At 42.5% G+C, this 20,690-nt stretch overlaps 1 protein-coding gene across 1 annotated transcript in view; it reads right to left on the bottom strand.

The window, feature by feature from the left end:
* LOC124775202 overlaps positions 1 to 20,690 on the bottom strand; it is a 116,579-nt gene that overhangs the window by 46,518 nt on the left and 49,371 nt on the right. The window contains exons 4-5 of the mRNA XM_047250041.1: positions 17,972 to 18,167; positions 16,353 to 16,564 (exon numbers count right to left, since the gene is read on the bottom strand). Of these exons, the coding sequence (XP_047105997.1) occupies positions 16,353 to 16,564; positions 17,972 to 18,167 (408 nt within the window). The remainder of the gene's footprint in view (positions 1 to 16,352; positions 16,565 to 17,971; positions 18,168 to 20,690) is intronic.

Here is a 20,690-nt window from a genome sequence, read left to right as displayed (position 1 = left end):
AACCATTGAACCCAATGAGTCGTTCAATAATCTTATATGGCTTACCAAAAAACGTTTTTATAAGAATGAAGACACTAAAGTGGAGGGTTAGTGATACTGTTATTGCTTTTAATGATGACAACACTGGTAGCGTGAAAGTGCTACAGCATATGAGAATTAATCCTGGAGCAAACTACATCAGACAACTTGAACAGATGGACAAGTTTCGCACTGATAAATCAGAGTATGCAGCATAGTTGGCCACTAAGGACTCCAGAAAGAAGAAAAGAAGAAAAAATTTGGAAAAATTTCAACAGGATGATATACATTATGGTGCTGGGTGCTTCTGAGTAACTAAAAATAAAAAAATTAAGCGTATATTGAGTTACAGTCTTCTGAAACTTTAGAAGCCGTTCCTACAAATTTACGTTTTCTGTTGCATTTTTCCTTAAATCTCAGAAACCACTTGAAGTAGAGTATTCAAATTTTCAGGGAGTAAAAACATACATATCCTGAGTCTACTGAACGAAAAGAACGACATAATGTTATGTATAATTAAAATTATTTAGGATTACATGCAAAAAAGTACACACATTTTTAACTATACAATTAAAAATTGTATTTCCGAAATCAGTGGCTGAAATGCAATTATTGTAGTTCAGTAGACTCAGAACACACAGTAAAAGTTTCATGTTAATGGTTACAGTGGTTCCTGAATTACGGGGAAGCCAAGTCAACGTTGTCGGGATAGCGCGAACCAGCTCCCCTTAACAGACTGAACATGGAATGGTAGTCGGAGCTAGATGCACGTGATACTCCACTGCGGAAATCGTTGGGAAACTCAATTTTCCGAGGTCCACAGTGTCAGGAGTGAGCCGAAAATACCCAATCTGAGGCATTAGCTCTCACCACGGACAAGGCAGTGGCCGACGGCTTTCATTTAACGACTGAAGGCAATGGCGTTTTCGTAGAGTTGTCAGTGGTAATAGACAAACAACACTGCGTGAAGTAATTGCAGCATGGGACGTACGACTAATGTATCTGTTAGGGCAATGCTACGGTAGCAGACGACCGACGCAAGTATCTGTCCTTATAACACGACATCGCCTGCAACGCCTTTCGTGGGCTGGTGACCAAATCGCTAGGACCCGAGACGACTGGACAACCCTGGCCTGATCCCAGTGTCCCGATTACAGTTGGTAAGAGCCGATGATAGGTCTCGGGTGTGGCGCAGACCCCTCGAAGCCATGGCCCCATGTTGTCAATAAGGCTTTGTGCAAGCTAATGGTGGCTCCACAATGGTGTGGGCTGTGTTTTGTTGGAATAGACCAGGTCCTGCTTATGTTCGGCTATTTGGAGACCATTTGCAGGCATTCATGGACTTCACGTTTCCAAGCAAATTTGGAATATTGTTATGGATGGCAATGCACTGTGTCACTGGGCCACAATTGTTCACGGTTGGTTTATAGAGTATTCTGGACATTTCGAGCGAATGATTTCGCCAACCTGAAAGCCCGAACTGAATCCCATCGAACATTTACTGGATATAATCGTGAGGTCAGTTCGTGTACAAAATCCTACGTAGGCTACACTTCCGCTATTATGAATGACTAGAGAGGCAGTATGGCTCATATTTCTGCAAGGGATTTCCAACGACTTGTTGAGTGCATGTGCCTTTGAGCTGCTGCAATATGCCTGGAAAATGGATGTCCGACACGATATTAGGAGGTATCCTATGTGTTTTGCCACAACAATGTGCATCTACTGCCCACTGCTACGCCGTCTGTCTTTTCATTGTATTTTCCTTGACATGTCAAGTATGTCCTGGTGCGCGCTGCTTAAATCATCTGTTATACGAAAATTATGACATTCAGTTACTGTGCCAGACACTTTCTCTACGCAGTGACCTGTAAAGATAAGTAACACTATGCTAAGCAAGTCGTCCAGCCGTAGATACCTATGCTAAGATGGGGTAGGTCGCCAGCTGTTTATAGTTCATAAATGTACTTGTCTTCAATTAGCTACCCAAACTAATACTACGAGGGTTGCCCAGAAAGTAATGCACCGCATTTTTTCTCAGACGAAAACAATGCTATGAATGCGAAACGTACGTATGCATTATTTGAAGTCTCCTGAGTGAGCGAGCCAAGTTTCCGATGCTTCCGATGGATAGCGGAGGTGCAGGACAATTTCAAAGTGGCGTCCTGGAAGGCATTTTGAGGACGATGAGGAGATGGTTCACACAGTGAAGCACTGGTAGCGCCACCAGGAAAAGAATTGTTACTGACAGGACATACACCCTCTTGTTTCGCGGTGGAGGAAGCCTGTAGAACTGGATGGAGATTACGTGGAAAAGTAGGGTGTGTAAGTAAAACGCCATACTTTTGTGCGTAATTCTCATTATCTTCAATAAAGAATTGAAAAAAAAAAACATTACAAGCAACGTGCCGTCATTGAATTTCTCACTGCAGAGAAGGAAACTGCGGGGAACACACACAAACGTTTATGAAAAGTCTATGAGGCGTCTGCTGTCGACAGAAGTACAGTTAGTCGCTGGGCACGGAGGGTGAGGTCATCAGAAAGCCGTTCGGCGGAGCTCCACGATTTGCAGCGGTCGGGGAGACCATCCACGGCTTTCACAACTGACTCACCTGACCTAGCCCCCTCGCACTTCCACTTGTTTGGACCATGAAAGGATGCCATTCGTGGAAGGCATTATGAGGACGATGAGGAGATGATTCACACAGTGAAGCACTGGCTCCGTCACCAGGACAAGAATTGGTACTGACAGAACATAAACGCCCTTGTTTCGCGCTGGGGAAAAGCCATAGAACGGGATGGAGATTACGTGGAAAAATATGGTGTGGAAGTAAAACACCATTCTTTCGTGTGTGTAATTCTCATTATCTTCAATGAAGAATTTTTGAAGAAAAAATGTTGTGCATTACTTTCTAGACATCATTTATAATAAGTGTTTCAGAAACATTCACCAATTTCAGGAAACTATATTTTGTACTCGAATTAAGGAAGAAACTTGGGCTAAATGTTAACTTCGTAACTAAGATTTTACATTGAGGCCAGTTGTAAGTGGCACATCTCTATGATTGCTCGTATGGGTCTACCTGATGCAGTGTTCGCTCATTCGTTGAATGGAGTCAACACAGTAATAAAAGGCATTGAGTCTTCTCCATTTCAGCAGGACAGGGCACAACCACACTGGCAGATGCATGTAAGGGCTTTTCCTAACAATGAGTTGCCTTAACGGCGGTTAAGTTTTACGGGGCGTACAGCTCCCGCACTGCTCCATTGAACTCCGAGGTTACCTACTCTCTTGGGATGTGAGTTTCTTTGTGGGATTCTGAAAAACGCTCTCAATGTGTCCCTCCGTCTCCAGCGCTCCTCTCAGCAACTGGGCGAATGGTGACGCTGTGTAGCAACAGAAAAAATGATGCTACTCCAGACATTTTAGCAAGAGTGTGAGACGAGACTATCGTCTGTATTTTGTACTGTGGACAATTAAGAACACAAAGATTGCTTCTGAAAACTGAAAGATAAAGTAACACATTGATCGCAAATATAATTTTAAAAAAGGTAGGCTTTATACAGCATGTACATAAAGAAGAGACCTTAATAAAATCAAATGGTCTTCCAAAAAAATGGTTCAAATGGCTCTGAGCACTATGGGACTTAACATCTGAGGTCATCAGTCCCCTAGAACTTAGTACTACTTAAACCTAACTAACCTAAGGACATCACACACACCCATGCCCGAGGCAGGATTCGAACCTGCGACCGTAGCAGTCGCGCGGTTCCAGACTGAAGCGCCTAGAACTGCTTGGCCACCGCGGCCGGCAAATGGTCTTCTAAAATTGAATCTCTGTAGATCAATCCCAAGTTAAAATGCAACCCAAGAATCCATCTGAACTGATATGGAAGATACATTACAGTGCAATGGAATGAATCTTTTTGAAACACCATGTATAATACACCGATCTCTGCATGGCTGGAAACATCGTTATAAGCCAAAAATGTAGCTGTAATGTGTCTTCAAATGGCTCGCCTTTTTGTTGATAGGTGCTACTGGATTTCAAACTTTCTGACATGTACATATGAAACTGGATGTAAAAATTATCTCGCTGATAAATATTTTGCGAGTTCTGCTATTGGTTAGAGGCTTGCTGAGGATCCCGCGCTATTGTGTTACAGCAATTTCGGCAGGTGCGCCTCCATACGCGAGGCAATCAGCTGGCATGCGTAATTCACGCCGTGTGCGGGAGAGCGAACACACAGTGGAGAAGAGCGGCTTTCGGCTCGGGTTGCGACCGTCTGAAATCCTATCGTAACGGCGATCATGCTTGAATTCGCAGCCACTGCGTCGCTAACAACAGGGTGAAACGCACGGCTTCGGGTAGCATTCAGCACTCAAATCGAAAATGTGCGTATGTGTGGTCACACGTGTACGGAGACGCGTGTAGGATAGCGGAAGAAAGTACTAAGCCACGGTTATCTGCCTTTTTCCCCTTATAATACGCCATATACTTGGGACAAGTTTTTCCATATGCACTGCTGGAAACATTCGTCTACCGAATTAATTGTATTGTCTTTGAAATTAGCCAGACACGTTACACGCGGTAACTCAAAACACGCTTTTGTGGTTGCGGCTTCATTTCTGCGAACCAGTGTTTAAAGCTGATTCTGGCAGTCAGCGACATCGTTATCCCACCCTCCACCTGTTTGCTCACACGTTTTTCTTTTTTTTTTTCTAGTTTGCTTCAGTACTGAGCGTCTCCCATTGTCGAGGTAAGAGGAGATTACGCCGGGTAATCGCTTTACACACTTTCCATTACCAGATTAAACACATTCAGAGGTATTTTACCAGCGTTTTAGTGCACATTGCCGGATGACTTTCTCTCTTACATACATCAGTGTTACGTCTGTTCAGGGCTAGAGAGCTAGCACAAGAGTAACAGGACTTATCTTATATTCATGCAACATAATCGCAATCACCTCCCAAAATGGCGTCTCTGATTTCAGTCAGGCAAAGGACATCATTAGTATGTCTAAACGCACGCTCGTGTATTCAAGTCCGTCTTCACCTGTAGTTGTTACCCTATACAATTCCATGCTGTAACACGTGGTCTAGGGGTACTAATGAAAACGTCATCGGTCCTGGGTTTGAAACCCGCCTCAACTTAAATTTTGATGAGGCCTAACACTCAGCATTTGGCGCCCGAAGGCTTCTGGCAAAAGAAGCCACCCTTAGTCTGCCAACGGCCTTGCCAAAGAGGGCGGATGAGCGGACGGAGGTTTGAGGCACTCTTTTGTCCGTGGGGTGGGAAACTGCCCCTTAAGGCAGAAGAATCTGCTATGAACAACGGCATGAGGATGCAGAAGGTAATGGAAACCACAGTATCCACAGGACATGTGCCCTGTAATTGAAAAAGTGTCATGATGATCTCTCCATGGCAAAAGATTCCGGAACAGTCCCTCATTTGGCTATCCGTGAGGGTATTACCAAGGGAGAGGTGACCAAGCAAAAAATACTAAATAATCAGCATCAACGAAAGGATAACGTCCTACGAGTCTGGGCGTGGGATGTGAATGTGGCAGGGAAGCTAGAAAAATGGAAAAGGGAAATACAAATGCTCAATCTAGATATAGTAGAGGGGTCAGTCTAGTGAAATGGAAAGAAGACAAGGATTTCTGGTGCTATCAATATAGGATAATATCAACGGTAGCAGAAAAATTGTATAAAGGGTGTAGGATTCGTTACGAATAGGAAGGTAGGGCAAAGAGTGTGTTACAGTGAACAGTCCAGTGACAGGGTTGTTCTCGCTAGAATCGACAGCAAACCAACACCGACAACGAAGTTCAGGTGTATATACCGACATCGAAAGCTCAAGGTGAAGAGACAGAGAAAGTATATGAGGATACTCAGAAGGTAATACAGTATATAAAAGCAGATGACAATCTAGTAGTCATGGGGGAATGGAATGCAGTTGTAGGGGAAGGAGTAGAAGAAAAGGGTACAGGAGAATATTGGCTTGAGACAAGGAATGAGAGAGGAGGAAGACTAATTGAGTTCTGTGGTAACAAATTTTAACTAGTAATAGCGAATACTCTGTTCAAGAATCGCAAGAGGAGGAGGTATACTTGGAACAGACTGCATGATAAAGGAAGATTTCAGTTAGGTTATATCATGGTCAAACAGAGATTCAGAAATCCGATAACGGACTGTAAGGTGTACTCAGGAGCAGATGTAGACTCAGATCACAATGAAGTAGTGATGAAGAGTAGGCTGAGATTCCTAAGTTCAAGAGATTAGTCAGAAAGGATCAATATGCAAGGAAGTGGGATACAGAAGTACTAGGGGATGACAAGAACCGCTTGAAGTTCTCTAAGGCTATAGATACAGCAGAAAGGAATAGCTCAGTAGGCAGTACAGTTGAAGAGGAATGGACGCCATTATAAAGGGCAATCACCGAAGTTGGGCACAAAAATGTTCAGGGTAATTCAGGTACAGGTCGCTGAGGAATGAAACAAATAGGAAGTGCATGGAAGCTGAGACGAAATGGCTTCAAGAGTAATGAGAAAAAAACTAAAAAGAAATGATTGTCGGACGGACAGACTCAGCATACAGGAAAGTCGAAACAACCTTCGGTGACATTGAAAGCAAAGCAGGTGACATTAAGAGTGCAACGGGAATTTCACTGTTAAATGCGGAAGAGAGCGGGGGGGGGGGGGGAGGTGGAAAAAATAAACTGAAAGCCTCTGTGTGCCGGAAAGTTTGTCAGATGACATAGACGAAGAAAAAGGAGTCGATTTAGAAGAGACTGGAGATCCAGCATTAGAATCAGAATTTAAGAGAGCTTTGATAAACTTAAGATCAAATAAGGCAGAAGGGCTGTATAACGTTCCCTCAGATTTTCTAAACCCATTGGGGGAAGTGGCAACCAAACGACGATTCATGTTGGTGTGTAGAATCGTTAAGACTGGGGACATACCATCTGAATTTCGGAAAAATATCGTCCACACAATTCCGAAGACTGCAATAGCTGACAAGTGCGAGAATTACTGCACAGCTTAACAGCTCATTCTTCGAAGTTGCTGACAAGAATAATAGGCAGAAAAATTGAAAAGAAAATTGAGGATGTGCTAGATGACCGTCAATTTGGCTTTAGAAAAGGTATATGCACCAGAAAGGCAATCCTGCCATTGCTGCTGATAATGGAAGCAAGACTAAAGAAAAATCGAGACACATTCTTTGGGTTTGTCGACTTGGAAAGAGATTTCGACAATGTAGAATGGTGGAAGATATTCGAAGTTTTGATAGAAGTGGGGGTAAGCTGTAGAGAGACAGGGGTAACGTACAATATGTAGAGTAGCTAAGATGGAATAATAAGAGTGGACGACCAAGAACGAAGTGCTCGGCTTAAAAAGGGTCTAAGCCAGGGACGTAGTCTTCCCCCCCCCCCCCCTCCCCCTACTGTTCAACCTGTACATCGAAGAATCGATGATGGAAACAAAAGAAGTTTTCAGGAGTGGAATTAAAACTCAAGGTGAAAGAATATCAGTGACACGATTCGCTAATGACACTGATATCCTAGTGAAAGTGAAGAAGAATTACATGATATGCTGAATCTAATGAGTACAGAATATGAATTTAGATAAATCGAAAAAAGACGAACGTAATGAGAATTAGCATCAGGATTGATGGTCGCGAAGTAGATGAAGTTAAGTAATCCTGCTAACTGGGCAGAAAAATAACCATGACTGACGGAGCAAGGAGAACATCAAAAGCAGACTGTCCCGGCAAAATGGGCATTTCTGGCAACGAAAAGACTACTAGTATCAAACACAGGCTTTAATTTGATGAAGAAATTTCTACGAATGTACGTCTGGAGCACAGCATTGCATGGTAGTGAAACATGGACTGTGGGAAAACCAGAAAAGAAGAGAATCGAAGCATTTGATACGTGTGCTAGAGGCGAATGTTGAAACTTATGTGGACTGTTAAGGTATGAAATGAGGGGGTTCTGTGCAGAATCGGAGAGGAAAGGAATATGTGTAAAACATTGACAATGAGAAGGGACAGGATGATAGGAAATCTCTTAAGACCTCAAGGAATGACTTCCACGGCACTAGAGGGAGGTGTAGTGTGCAGAGATTAGAATACATTCAGCAAATAATTGATGACGTAAGTTTCAAGTGCTACGCTGAGATAAAGAGAGAGTGTGGCACACGAGAGGAAGTCGTGATCAGTCAGAAGACTGATGTCAAAAAAAAAAAAAAAAGATCACGGAGGCTAATCTCTGATGCCTTATCACAACGGCCCGTCAACCTGGCCCTTCTTTTTTCGGTGTTTTCCTTACATTCATTTTTTCGCCGCTGAAGAGAACCTCATAATCCCTTATCTTATCAGCCTACTTCATTTTCAGCACTCTTCTGAAGCACAATATCCCAAACAAATCGATTGTCTTCTGTTCCCGTTTTCCCACTGTCCATAATTCACTACCATACAATGGGGTGCTCCAAACATACATTCCCAGAATTACTTCCTCAAATTAAAGCCCACGTTTGACACCACTAGACTTCCCGTCGCCAGAAATGCCCACTTTGCTTCTGCTAGTCTGCTTTTTATGTCCTCCGTGCTTCGTCCGTCATGGTTCATTCTGCTTCCAAGTCAATAGAATTTCTTAACTTCTTTTACTTCCTGATCCCCAGTTTTTCCGTTAAATTTATTGCTATTTTCATTACTGCCGCTTCTCATTACTTTTGTCTTTCTCCGGTTTTCCTTCAATTCATATTCTGTACTCATCAGACAGTTCATGCTTTTCAACATATCACGCAGTTCTTCATCAATTGGAATAGCAATGTCGTCACCGAATCTTACTACAGACATCTTTTCACCGTGAACTTCAATCCCGTTCTTGAACCTTCTTTTACTTCTATCATTGCACCTTCTATGTATTTATTGAACATTGGGGCTGAAAGACTCAATTCCTGTCCCACACCTTTTTTAATTGGAGCCGTTCATTCTTGATCTTCCAGTCTTATTGTTCTCTCTTTGTTCTTGTGCATATTGTATAACAAGCCGTCTCTCTCTGCAGCTTTATCCTGTTTTTCTCGAAGTAGCAAACATATTTCGCCAATTCATTTTCCTGAATGCTTTTTCTAGATCGACAAATCCTGTCAGCGTATCTTAAATTGCAAAACGTTGTCAGGAGCAGATGTGGACTCTAACAAAATTTTAAGGTTACGAACTGCTAGTTAGAACAAAGGAAATTACTTAAAGCTAGGAAATTTTGTTGAAGGAATCAGTAGTTGTTGAGATTTTCAAAGAAGCCTGTAGGCAAATGTTAAATGGAACGCTGGTAAGGTGCACAACGTAACAAGTATAGATGTCTTTGAGGGGGGGGGGGGGGGATCGTGAAGGCGGTGGAGGATGAAGTACCCAAAAGACAAGGCCCACAAAAGACCCAAAATCCTGATGACACAAGAGGTGTTTAATCAAAAAGCAGTTAATCAAGAAAGCAAAAGTTGAATGTGGATGATGATGAAATATGGTTGACAGGAAGTGCAAAATGGCAAAACAGGTATGACTAAGGAAAATGTAAAGTCGTTGAATTATGACTGACTATGCTACCAACGGCTAAATTAATAGAAGCAGCTGTATGAATATCAACATAAAAAGTGTGATATCCAGTATTAATAAAAGGAAGTATGGCTGGATGGTGGACGGAGTATACAGAAGCGTAATACGTAAGAAATATATTTGAATAATAGTTTGCAAAGCGAAGAGGATGTAGATGAAGGTTGGATGCGAGAACAATGTGAGAACTCAGGAAACCTGAAAATGAGTTTCTTAATTAGTTGACGATCCATCAGAACTATCGAAATGTTGGGGAGAACTTACTATGGCAGAAATATTCCACCTGGTACGCAAGATATTAGAGACAGGGGAAGTATTCTCAGGCATCAAGAAGAATGTAGGAAGTCCAGTTTCAAATATGGCAGGTGATAAGAGGGCTGAATATTACAGAACCATCAGTTTCATAAGTCATAGTTTAAAAATACTGGCGTGAGTTACTGATCATATGGCTGATAGAATCCACACTCAACGTAAACTATTGTTAAACTTGCGTTACAAATAGGCTGCATTATATTATTTTATTAGACTAAAGTCGAGCAGTATTTACAGCTATTGTCAATATCGACTGGAATATAATAAATGAAATTCGTACGACACTAGAGATAAAAAGACAAGCAGAGTAGGGTTATGTACTACTTTTACAGAAGCCTGACTGCACTTACAAGAGGCGAAGGACGAAATAGGGAGACAGTAGTAGAAAATGGAGTAAAGTAAAGTTGCAGCCTCAACCATACGTTATTTAATCTGTAATTTTAATCAAGCAGGAAATTATGGTTCACGCATAGTGAATAAAAACTTCAATGATTAACGATAACACCCTAGTTCTGTCATAGACAGTAAAGGAGATTGAAGAATAATTGAACGGTGTGTATAGTGTCCTGACACAAGAATATAAAATGAACACCGACAAAAATAAAACGACGTTAATGGAGCGTAGCTTAATCAAAATTGAGCAGTTTTCTTCCAAGTAAATATAAATTTCTGTTATAGGTCATAGGGTTAGGTCATTAACAAAGGAACCATGGCTCATGGTGATACTGCTTTCAGGACAGAATTTTGCGAAAAATTGATTCCCAGCCTATAAGAAATGGACTATAAAGCAAATAGTTATTCGATCAATATTTTAATTCTTGGAGCTATGTTACAGACGTTAGGAGTGACATTACTGCTGCAATGAAATTATCTGGCATATTTGGAGCGATCGCCAGAACGAAACTATTGAGACTACCGTGGCCACTTCTTGATAAACTGCTTGCTGGCTTCTGTCTAAGTTCTTCTGCTGACGTTTATTTCATGACTTTTCTGACGCTTCGCCAGCAAGAGTAGCAACCATTGTCGAAGCTTCATTCGCCATTGCTGGCGAAGCATCAGAAAAATCATGAAACAAGCGTTGATCAAAGAATCTCTGACTGTGGTGACAGGCAGTTTATCACTTAAAATGTAGTTATTGTAGATTCATGGCACCAGAAGACATGAATAATGTCTTAGAAACGTTATCATTAGAAAATAGGCTTGTAATTCGAATCTTGCGCCGTGTGACAAAGCTTATAAAACATAATCCAAATGTGCGGTTCCCTGAGTAAGAATTACAATGTTTCATGCGCAGTTAAATCAATTAAAATTAATGTAGTTGAAAGAGTTATTGCGGAAAGCACCGAACAGAATAATAAGTTAAACAACGTTTTAATTATGGGAATTAAAGGATTATCTGTATCTCCAACTCATTCTAACGTATGTTTATTTATATTCAAATTTAGCACTTATGTATCACTGTAATGGCTCTGAGCACTATGGGACTTAACATCTGAGGTCATCAGTCCCCTAGAACTTAGAACTACTTAAACCTTACTAACCTAAGGACATCACACACATCGAAACTCGAAGCAGGATTCACACCTGTGGCCGTAGCGGTCGCGCGGTTCCAGACTGTAGCGCCTAGAACCGCTCGGCCACCCCGGCCAGCAATCGCTGTAGTCTCCATTTTTGCTGTAAAGTTATGGCACTGCAAAGCTAATGTCTATTTAAAGTATTTTGTTATTCAGTTTAGACATAATATCTACGTGTACTGTGTACTAGTGTGAAATATACTTAGTTATAGGAATGAGACAACGAATACGATAGTTTAGATTACAGCTTGTACTTGTTCACTGTTCGGTTTCCTTTACGATTAATTCTGATCGTATTGATCGGAATTTACCTGTGGTCTTGAACTAGTGGATTTAATTAATGCAAAGAATTTAGCTTCTTGTTGCAGTAGTTACAAATGCTGTATCCGACTATGTTGCACTCAGTCACGTGCTCAAATCTCCGGTAACTTTTACTTCAAAGACTGGGGCAACTACACTTGGATGATTGATGTACGAGTGTCTGTATCCGGGATGTTTCGCGGGAATCTCTTTCTCAGAGTTATCGCATCATTAAAGAGCTGTCGCTTACTGTAAGTTTTTTAGCTTCCAGTTTATTTTTATGTTTCTGAAAAGTAGCATTTTAAGCGTATTGTCATATCGCTGGCTTGGTTGCGGAGTATCTTTGCGGGCAACGCGCTTGCAGAGTCGAGCGCGGGACACGGAGCTGGTGTGTTGTGTTACGGGTAGCTCTGCATGTAAGAGCATTGTTAGTATTGAAGTTGAAGTGTTGCTACAAGTGCTATTACAGTAAAGTGATGAAGTATGGAAATGATTAAGAGAAAAGTGCGTCAAGATGTAATTAAAAATGAGCAGTGCCGCCGATAACGTATTTGTGTATCGTCTCGCGTGTCGCACAGCATCAATCATCCGCACCGTGTTCGGTTTCCCAGAATGAACTGATGTGAATCAGTAGAAATTCGTTACCATAAACGAGTGCAGTCAACTGCCTGTGTCTTGTAGCGAGCGTGAGAACGTACGTTTGATCATTGCGTTTCCGCATTATCAACAATCAGCCGCGCCGCGCCGGCTACGCGGACGTTCGTACAAGTGAGAATTGTGAATTAAAAAATTAACTTTACGAACAGTGTTATATCACTACTAGTGTCAAGGAGGACGGGTACCATAAGAAATCTGTGTATGCGTGGCGAGTGTAAGAACTTTGGTTCGATTAGTCGGTTTTCGCATCATCAACAATCATCCGCGCCGTGTTCGGTTACGCGCACACTCGTCCAAGTAATATTCTAGACTGATAATCATCTAGAAGTTGGCATCAAACTTATGACTTCGAATGTAAACAGTGCAACCTGCGATTTCATATCGTCTCAGAATATAGTTGTTCATACCAGGCGTAGAACAGTGTTGTGTCTAGACGTCGAGTGGCTCCCCTAAACCCGTTTGCATATTTCGGTAGATAATTCCAGACAAGCCAGCAGCAGTGTGGAGCAGAACAATACGAACGCTGCGGAATTATCACGTCCGTGGTGTGGACAGGGCGCACGGTCAAGAAACGGTCCAGAAGAAGAGAAACCAGTTTAAGGGTTCCCCACCCATTTGTACCACTGAGCGTGTTACACATTTTCTATGTGGTTGATCAGTCCATGTTTGGTCCCTTTACCACCAGGTGCCACATCAGGTGTGTGGTTCGATTTCCATCATGACTAGCGATCAACCTCGGCTTCTCACAGGAAGCACAATCTGCAGTCGGATAGCTAATAAGCTAATCAGAGCTCCCAAATGAATCCGTCAATCAGTGAAAACCATGTAAAAATTCTGAGACCAGTTCCTGAGATTAACCTTAATGTACAGGCAGTAAGACGCAGCGGCTTAAAATTACAGTGCGTGTAGTAGATACGTACAGACGTACAGATTCTGGTCAAACTTCTCTAACGTCTGGAATTGTGGCATCCATATAGTGTACGGCTTTTGTCACTGGATAACACCTCCTCTGCGACCGACCGGTTCGTAGTTCCCATCTTAGTCATGAAATGTCACTCAAAACGTTAGTTAAACATGGAACAGATAATAATACATATTTAAACACTTACCATTACTATAATTATAAATTATATACAGAACCTTCCTTGTGAATCAATCCATCTATTAGTGAAAATCTTATCAAAATCCCTACAGTTGTTCCTGAGATTATCCTTCAACACGGAGACAGAAAAACAAGACGAGGGCTTTATAGTATGTATAGACGTTTCAGAAACGTTGGAACGTGGTCATTTTAGATCTCTTCATGCATCGAACAGCTGCGCTATACGTAAATCACTTGTTAATTGACAGACGGTCAGTCAATGGTTATCCCTGTTCACAAGAGCGTTTCGTCTTTTCAAACAGGGAATTGCGGGGATCTTTTACCCAAGGGCACCCCGTAGCCCGGGCCAAGAAAGGAGGGGGAAAGGTCGCCACACTCCTCCCTAAGCTCTCAGTGAAAGGGTAAAATATAGTGTAGTCAAGTGTTTTTCTGTAGACAAAAGGTCGACATTAAGCAGGTCTCTAACGCGTTCGGAACTGGACTTTTGATATGGCTACTTACAAGTCGCCATTTGTCTCACAAAATATGAAACGCACTCTCTCCCGTCTCGCCTTTCAACATGGTCAAGTCGGAGTAGAAGTATTCAGACATTTAACTTGCGTATTTGATACGGGCATATTCGACAAGCAGCCCTTAGCATAATGGTGAGATTTCACTAAGTTTCGAGCATTCCAGTTCATCCATATGATTGGGAGCCATGATAGCAGTGAAGATAAGCAAAAGATTTGCTCTTCCCGTGCATAACAGTGGTTCTTTGTTTTTGTTTTCGTTTGCTGGAGAACACATTTTGATTGGTATCAGTCTCTGAGTTACCCATAAGTAAAGTCATGTAACTTACCAGCAGATTCTCTCACTCAGAAGCATATAATATTAGTAAACGGTTTGTAAGGTTATTTTATTCATTTTTGTATCATGATGGTCGGAAGAGATGTTAAAAGTTTGGAACTGGACTTTTGTTATGGCTAATAAACTTGATGTTTATTAGTAGCCACAACGGCTAAATTGTATATTACACCTGTTCATGCACATGCACATTATCTCACACCTCCCTTTGTTAGCAAATTATACAACGTGTGCCTTTGCTCCACGTTTGAATATTTAATCTATATTTCATGCAAAAAGTCCTCTATTCACTGGACCAGAGTTTCACTCAGGAGGTACGCCACTCAAGCTCGCACTGCCGGAATTTTTTTCCGAAAGAAATTATAGCAATCCAGGTCAGGTGGCGTTGATTAAAGACTTCAAATTACACGTCGACGGAGACGAAGGTAGCGGAAATCGTATATTTCATCATACAAGATGTCTAGTTCCAGGTTAATAGGTAGTTAAGTCAGCAGTATACAAAGACATTTCTCCGAGCACGAATCGAGCCTTTACGGGATATTTTTGAAACACATGACGTCTTGTGATTTGTTCGCCATCTCTGAATTAATTTAGTAGGTCACATCGCATTGTCATCGCGTCATGTTCACTGTCGGGGTCGGCATTTCAGGGCGTAAAAAGTGTTTATAATGTTGCGTGAACATTTAGGCATACTTCTGAAAGGTATGGCAGCTTACAACACAAACATTCATTGGCGACTCTACAGTAGGGTGACCTAACAAGAAGTTTACCTAAATGTATAACTTTAGTCGAATATAAATTTCAGTAAAGAATATCAGTCATTTCTGTCAACATGAACTTGTCACCAAATCACCGACTCGAAAACATGGCTGGGTTTCTTGGGCAATAACTTTTCTCTGAGAGTCACACCATACAGAAGAAAGTGAGAAAAGGGAAACATCAGGTTGATACGGGAATTTCTCTACAGCATAGTTGTGGAGCCCTAGAATAGGCATCAGGAAGATGACATGACTTGATCCATCAGACAAATTCAGGAAACTTCGATCGGAACAGTGTTGCCAGCGACGCGTCCATACGGGAAAACTTGTGAGACATCGTAGACATATATTGTCGCAGATGCATCGTACACTGTCTAGAATAATGTATTTTTATCTTAAATCCGTAGTAACTTCCAACTCACTCGAGTGTGATTAGACTGGGGAATGTCAGTCAGTACACTGAATTACCTTTATCATACTCATCCTTTGGGACTCTCGACCTGCTACGGTCTTCATGTTTACATCTTCCCTTTGGTCAGCCAATTCTACAGAAAACTCTGGACTTATTGCCTGTCGACAGATTTTGGAAAACATCCATTTTCATCCATTCTGTACGATATCTCCAATGTAGACTATATTCTATTGTTTTTGACGTTACAACTGTAACTGCTTAATATATACCGTATATCTTCACTTCTATTGCTTTCCCGTTCTGACACGCCACCACTGATCAGAGTAATCGCTTTTCGGCGGTTTCGACTCTTATTTTTTCCTTGTTAGTAAGAAGCCATGCTTCATCCACGCAAAAACTTTCTGGTACCGTCATTCTCTAGTGGAACTTCAGCATTGTTTCCTTCCTTATTTTCTGCCATAGCGTTCTACTTACTTCTCTAAAATTTTTCAGTTTTCATATCAACGTCAAGCTCAACGTAAGGTGTGACTGTGCATGCAAGGTAGGATCACAAACTGTCATGGGTTCAGTGTTTTGCAACGAGTTCTAAAAATTGTTTTATTCCAATACTCTTTTTAAGAGCTAATTAGGTACTAAAGTAAATCTTATGTTAGTGTAAATAAAATGAGAAATTTGATACAAGAAAAGATAGAGGACAATAAACGCAATGAGGGGTTGAAACAGATGGCACACAATTTGACACAAAGTGCACACAAACTCTCACCTGCTGGCAGCCGTTCGATAGAGTATGCGAGGTCTCTGGCGACGGTCCTGGCGTGCAGGACGTCCTCCTTGTGGACTCGGAAGCGGTGGTAAAGGTCAGTGATTACCGGCTGAGTGGCTTCCCTGAGCGAGAACACCCACGCCTCGTGGGTGGCCGCCCACTCAATGCCGCTCTCGTAAAGGTCGCGCACACTGTCGATGGGCGGCTCGTACCTACAGCATAGCAGCAGTGTGTACTGAGAGGATATACGGTGGCCACAGACCCATAGTAATATGCGTTACCTCGTAAGCTTTATTAATTTAAATGTTACAAGTAATATTTATTTAATATACCGTAGGAATATTTCATAAAATATCATACATTCACAATTATTTCCTCTTGTTAATTTCTGTATTACGAGGCGTATTATGTTTGATCATAAAGTATAAGGTCATGTAAAAAGGTTTCTACTGACAGTAATATTTTACTACAAATCTACTTTAATTTTCCACGTAATTGTCATTCACACCTACACACTTTCTGTAACGCTGCACCAGCTTCTTCAACCCCTCTGCACCGAAGTCTGCCGCCTGGGAACTGAATCAACTGCTAACGGCAGTCTTGAGTTCATCGTCGTTTTGAAATCGTCAACCTAGTCGTATTTTCAAATGCAAGAAGAGAAAACAGTCGCTTGGTGCAGGGTCGGGACTGTACGGAGGATGATAAAAACGATCCCAACAAAGTTCCTCTAACTTAATCTTGGTAGCGGTGTGAGGGCGTGCGTTGTCGTGTAGGAGGACCATGCCACACGACAGTTTTCCGCGACCTCGATTTTGGATCATTGTGATTGGTTTGCTTTCACAGCATACGTCAATTGCAATTGCTGACACGCGGCCCATGAAATCACTCGAAAGGAAGGGTCCTCGTCCCAAAAAAACGGTAGCAATCATTTTTCGAGTCGAGAACTGAGATTGGCTGAACTTTTTTGGTTTTGGTGAACTTGAATGGCGCCAGTGCATTGACTGTTGGTGTACGACATTTGCGTCTCGTCATCTGTAACAATGTGGGAAAACAAATCATCTCCATCTTGTCTATCGGGCTCGAAACACTGGTGTGTTTACGCATTCTTTGCTCTTTGTGCTGATCAGTGAGCATTTTTGGAAACCACCTGGCACATGGTTTGTGATATCCAACCTGTTCAAAGACAATTCTGTAAACTGAGGTTGGAACCACATTTTGGAATTCATTGGCCTGACCACTAACCGTCAATTGCCGATCACTTGGACCTTATTGGTTCGCATTATCAACGATGTCGCCGGCCCAAATACTGGGCCTGCCACTCCACTGTCATCGTGAATATTTGTGCGGCCATTTTGAAATTCTCGGCACCGTGTCGAACTTGTACGACACTGTTTATTTCACGTCTACTCACAAGGCATAATTCACCGTGAATTTCAGCAACTGAAGATTCTTCTGACCTTAGTTTTGGAATACGCCTCGTTTTTTCAAATAATTTAATCCCAGGTTAAAGAGCAGAGGTTTGATAACTTCCAACCCCTCTGAATCCCCCCTCTGCCTTATGGCCAGAATTTCAGATAAATGGAGAGTAATTTTGTCCTTTGGTTAGATATGTGCATTACTTTGGTACGGTGAGCACGGAGGAGAGTCCACTGCCGTAGCTGGCGGTGACGAGCAGGTAGGCGATCAGCAGCCAGGACAGCACGTGGCGCGTGGGGCCCACGACACGTGTGTGGCGCCGCTCCACGTCCGGCGTCTGCAACACCAGCAGGCCCACCGACCGAAAGAAGCAGTCTTCTATTGTAGAGTACCTGCTGCCTGCGGCTGCGCGTACCGCGTCTTCCCCTGTAAAGTCGCTGTCACTAATCTCAGATTCCCCAGATGGCTAACAATCGCATTGCACGTCGTACGTAAAAAGACAACTGGAACGATATGGGCTGTTTTGTGCAGGGCGTGCACCACAGATATTTTAAGAAGGTCATCTTTAAGAAACATCAATAGATATTGTTAAAACAATGCCTTATTCATTATCAGCTTCGATCGATCGATCACCAACAGGTAACAGAATATTATTTACCTTGCCCTGTACGTACAGGTGTTAGAGTAGCATAAAAATAAAAATAAAGGAGTAAAGTTAAATTAAATAATTAAAATAAAACCCAAGACCGATTTGTTTCATATTTCTTAACAAGTCATTATTAACGATTGCATGCAACCTGGTTCTAATTTTCATGTTACCTGATGATAATCGATAACTCGAAACTAATAATGGTTGAAGGATTGCAGTGATGAATCAAACATGTTATGGCCAATTGCTGAATAGCTTGTTTGTCCGTCTTATGCACGAAATACACCATTATCAGGCATACGACAGTTTGTTGGTAGGTTTGTGGAGGTATGTCGCATTAGATGTCTACGCACAGGTAATGCAATTCGCGTAAATAACGGGTCGCTGATTTGCGTACGCGGCGATGGAGCCAGATACAGACCCAGATGGGTTCCATACGATTTGCATCAGGAGAATTTGGTGGCTGAGACATCAACGTGAGTTCACTATAATGCTCCTCAAACCACTGCAGTACGATTATGACTTCGAGACACGCATTATTATACTGCTGAAAGATGACACCGTCATTAGGGAAGACACAAAGCGTGAACGGATGCAGGCGGTTCGCAGCTGTAAGCGTGTCTTCGATTACTACCACAGGTCGCATGAAAGCGCAGGAAAATAATGCTCCCGCCAGCCTGCGTCCGTGGCGCGCTGCATGTTTCGAGCCGCCGTTCACCTCGATGATGACGTTTGTGGAGACGACCATCAACCTAGTGTAGCAGAAACGTGATTGCCCCGAAGAGCCCACACTTTTCTATTGATTGACGTTCGACTGCCGATGATCCAGTGCCGGCTGCAGTCGTAATTGTCGATGTCGTTGGATGAACGGCTGAACACGTATGGGTAGTATCCTGCGGAGCTCCCTGTTCAAGAATGTGCTATGAATTATGTGCTCCGAAACGAACAGCGTGCTCTTTCAACAGTGATACCACAGATCACCAACTGTCCCTCTTTACAAAGCAGATAAGCCTCCGAACCCCACGTTATGGCCGGCCGGAGTGGCCGTGCGGTTATAGGCGCTACAGTCTGGAACCGCGTGACCGCTACGGTCGCAGGTTCGAATCCTGCCTCGGACATGGATGTGTGTGATGTCCTTAGGTTAGTTAGGTTTAAGTAGTTCTAAGTTCTAGGGGACTGATGACCACAGTAGTTAAGTCCCATAGTGCTCAGAGCCATTTGAACCCACGTTATGTGAAGTATCGTGGGCGTTCAACCATTTAGTGCCAAGTGGTAGTTCCACTATCCTTCTACCTCCTTCTATGTATGCTCCCGACAGTACCATATGACCATTCGACCAACAGAGCCATTTTCTAGATACTGGTTCACAGGATCTGCGTAATAGTAATCTGTCCTTCGTCAGAGTCGCTTATCTCGAGGAATTTCCCCATTTGCGTATCTTCGCTGAGGTGATACCCGTGCGTCTCTGCTCCGCCTCCATACTTCTGTTACCGCATCATGAGCCCGCAACGCCACCAGGCCGCATCCACCGTCGCGGTGGGAAGTAGTTATAATGTTTAAGCTTATCATCTTATTCCATCAGCAGCTCTTGTTGACTTTCTCCACATCAAATGCGCTGACTTAGAGAATTAGACAAGTTACACAGGGGTATAATGGCGCGGCCAGTCTCTGCGTGAATGAATTTCCACTCTGCTGCGGAATCTGGGCTAATTTGAAACTTCCTGCCAGATTAAAACACAACTCACGACCCCCTCACTTACAGCTTTGTTTTTGGCAATAGCTCTTCTACTATCTTTCAGACCTCTCCTGCATATCTGCTGGACTGGCTCTTCTACAAGAAGTGATGTTATAGGGAAATGTCTTATCCATCGCTGTGGGGAGAACTCACAGCGCTTCGATCCCCATTCGCATACTTGTTGTAAAATCTTCCAAGATCTTAGCGTATAACGAAACCACAACTCAAATGCAGTTTCATTTGGCATTCAGGTATTAATTCTGATGTCTTTGGACACGAAATTGCAGATGAAGGGCTTCGTACAGTGTACATAGAAAAAAATGGGTTTATAGACAGAGTGTACGCAACATTGAGGATATTTACCATTTTGTTACAAGACGGGAGTAGAATTTTTGTGCGTCTTGAAACATGATGAATACCAGGCTAACGTGTAGAGTAGATATTGTTCTATTGACGCATATAAATAGCTAGTTTTAAATATCATACCGGACATTTTTATCAGGCATATCATAGTGTCTACTAGCCTTTAGAAGAGACA

The sequence above is a fragment of the Schistocerca piceifrons genome, chromosome 2 (assembly GCF_021461385.2).
Source record: "Schistocerca piceifrons isolate TAMUIC-IGC-003096 chromosome 2, iqSchPice1.1, whole genome shotgun sequence".
Taxonomy (NCBI): Eukaryota; Metazoa; Arthropoda; class Insecta; order Orthoptera; family Acrididae; genus Schistocerca; species Schistocerca piceifrons.
Note: the sequence above shows the minus strand (reverse complement) of the source record. Positions and strands in the feature narration are given on the sequence as shown.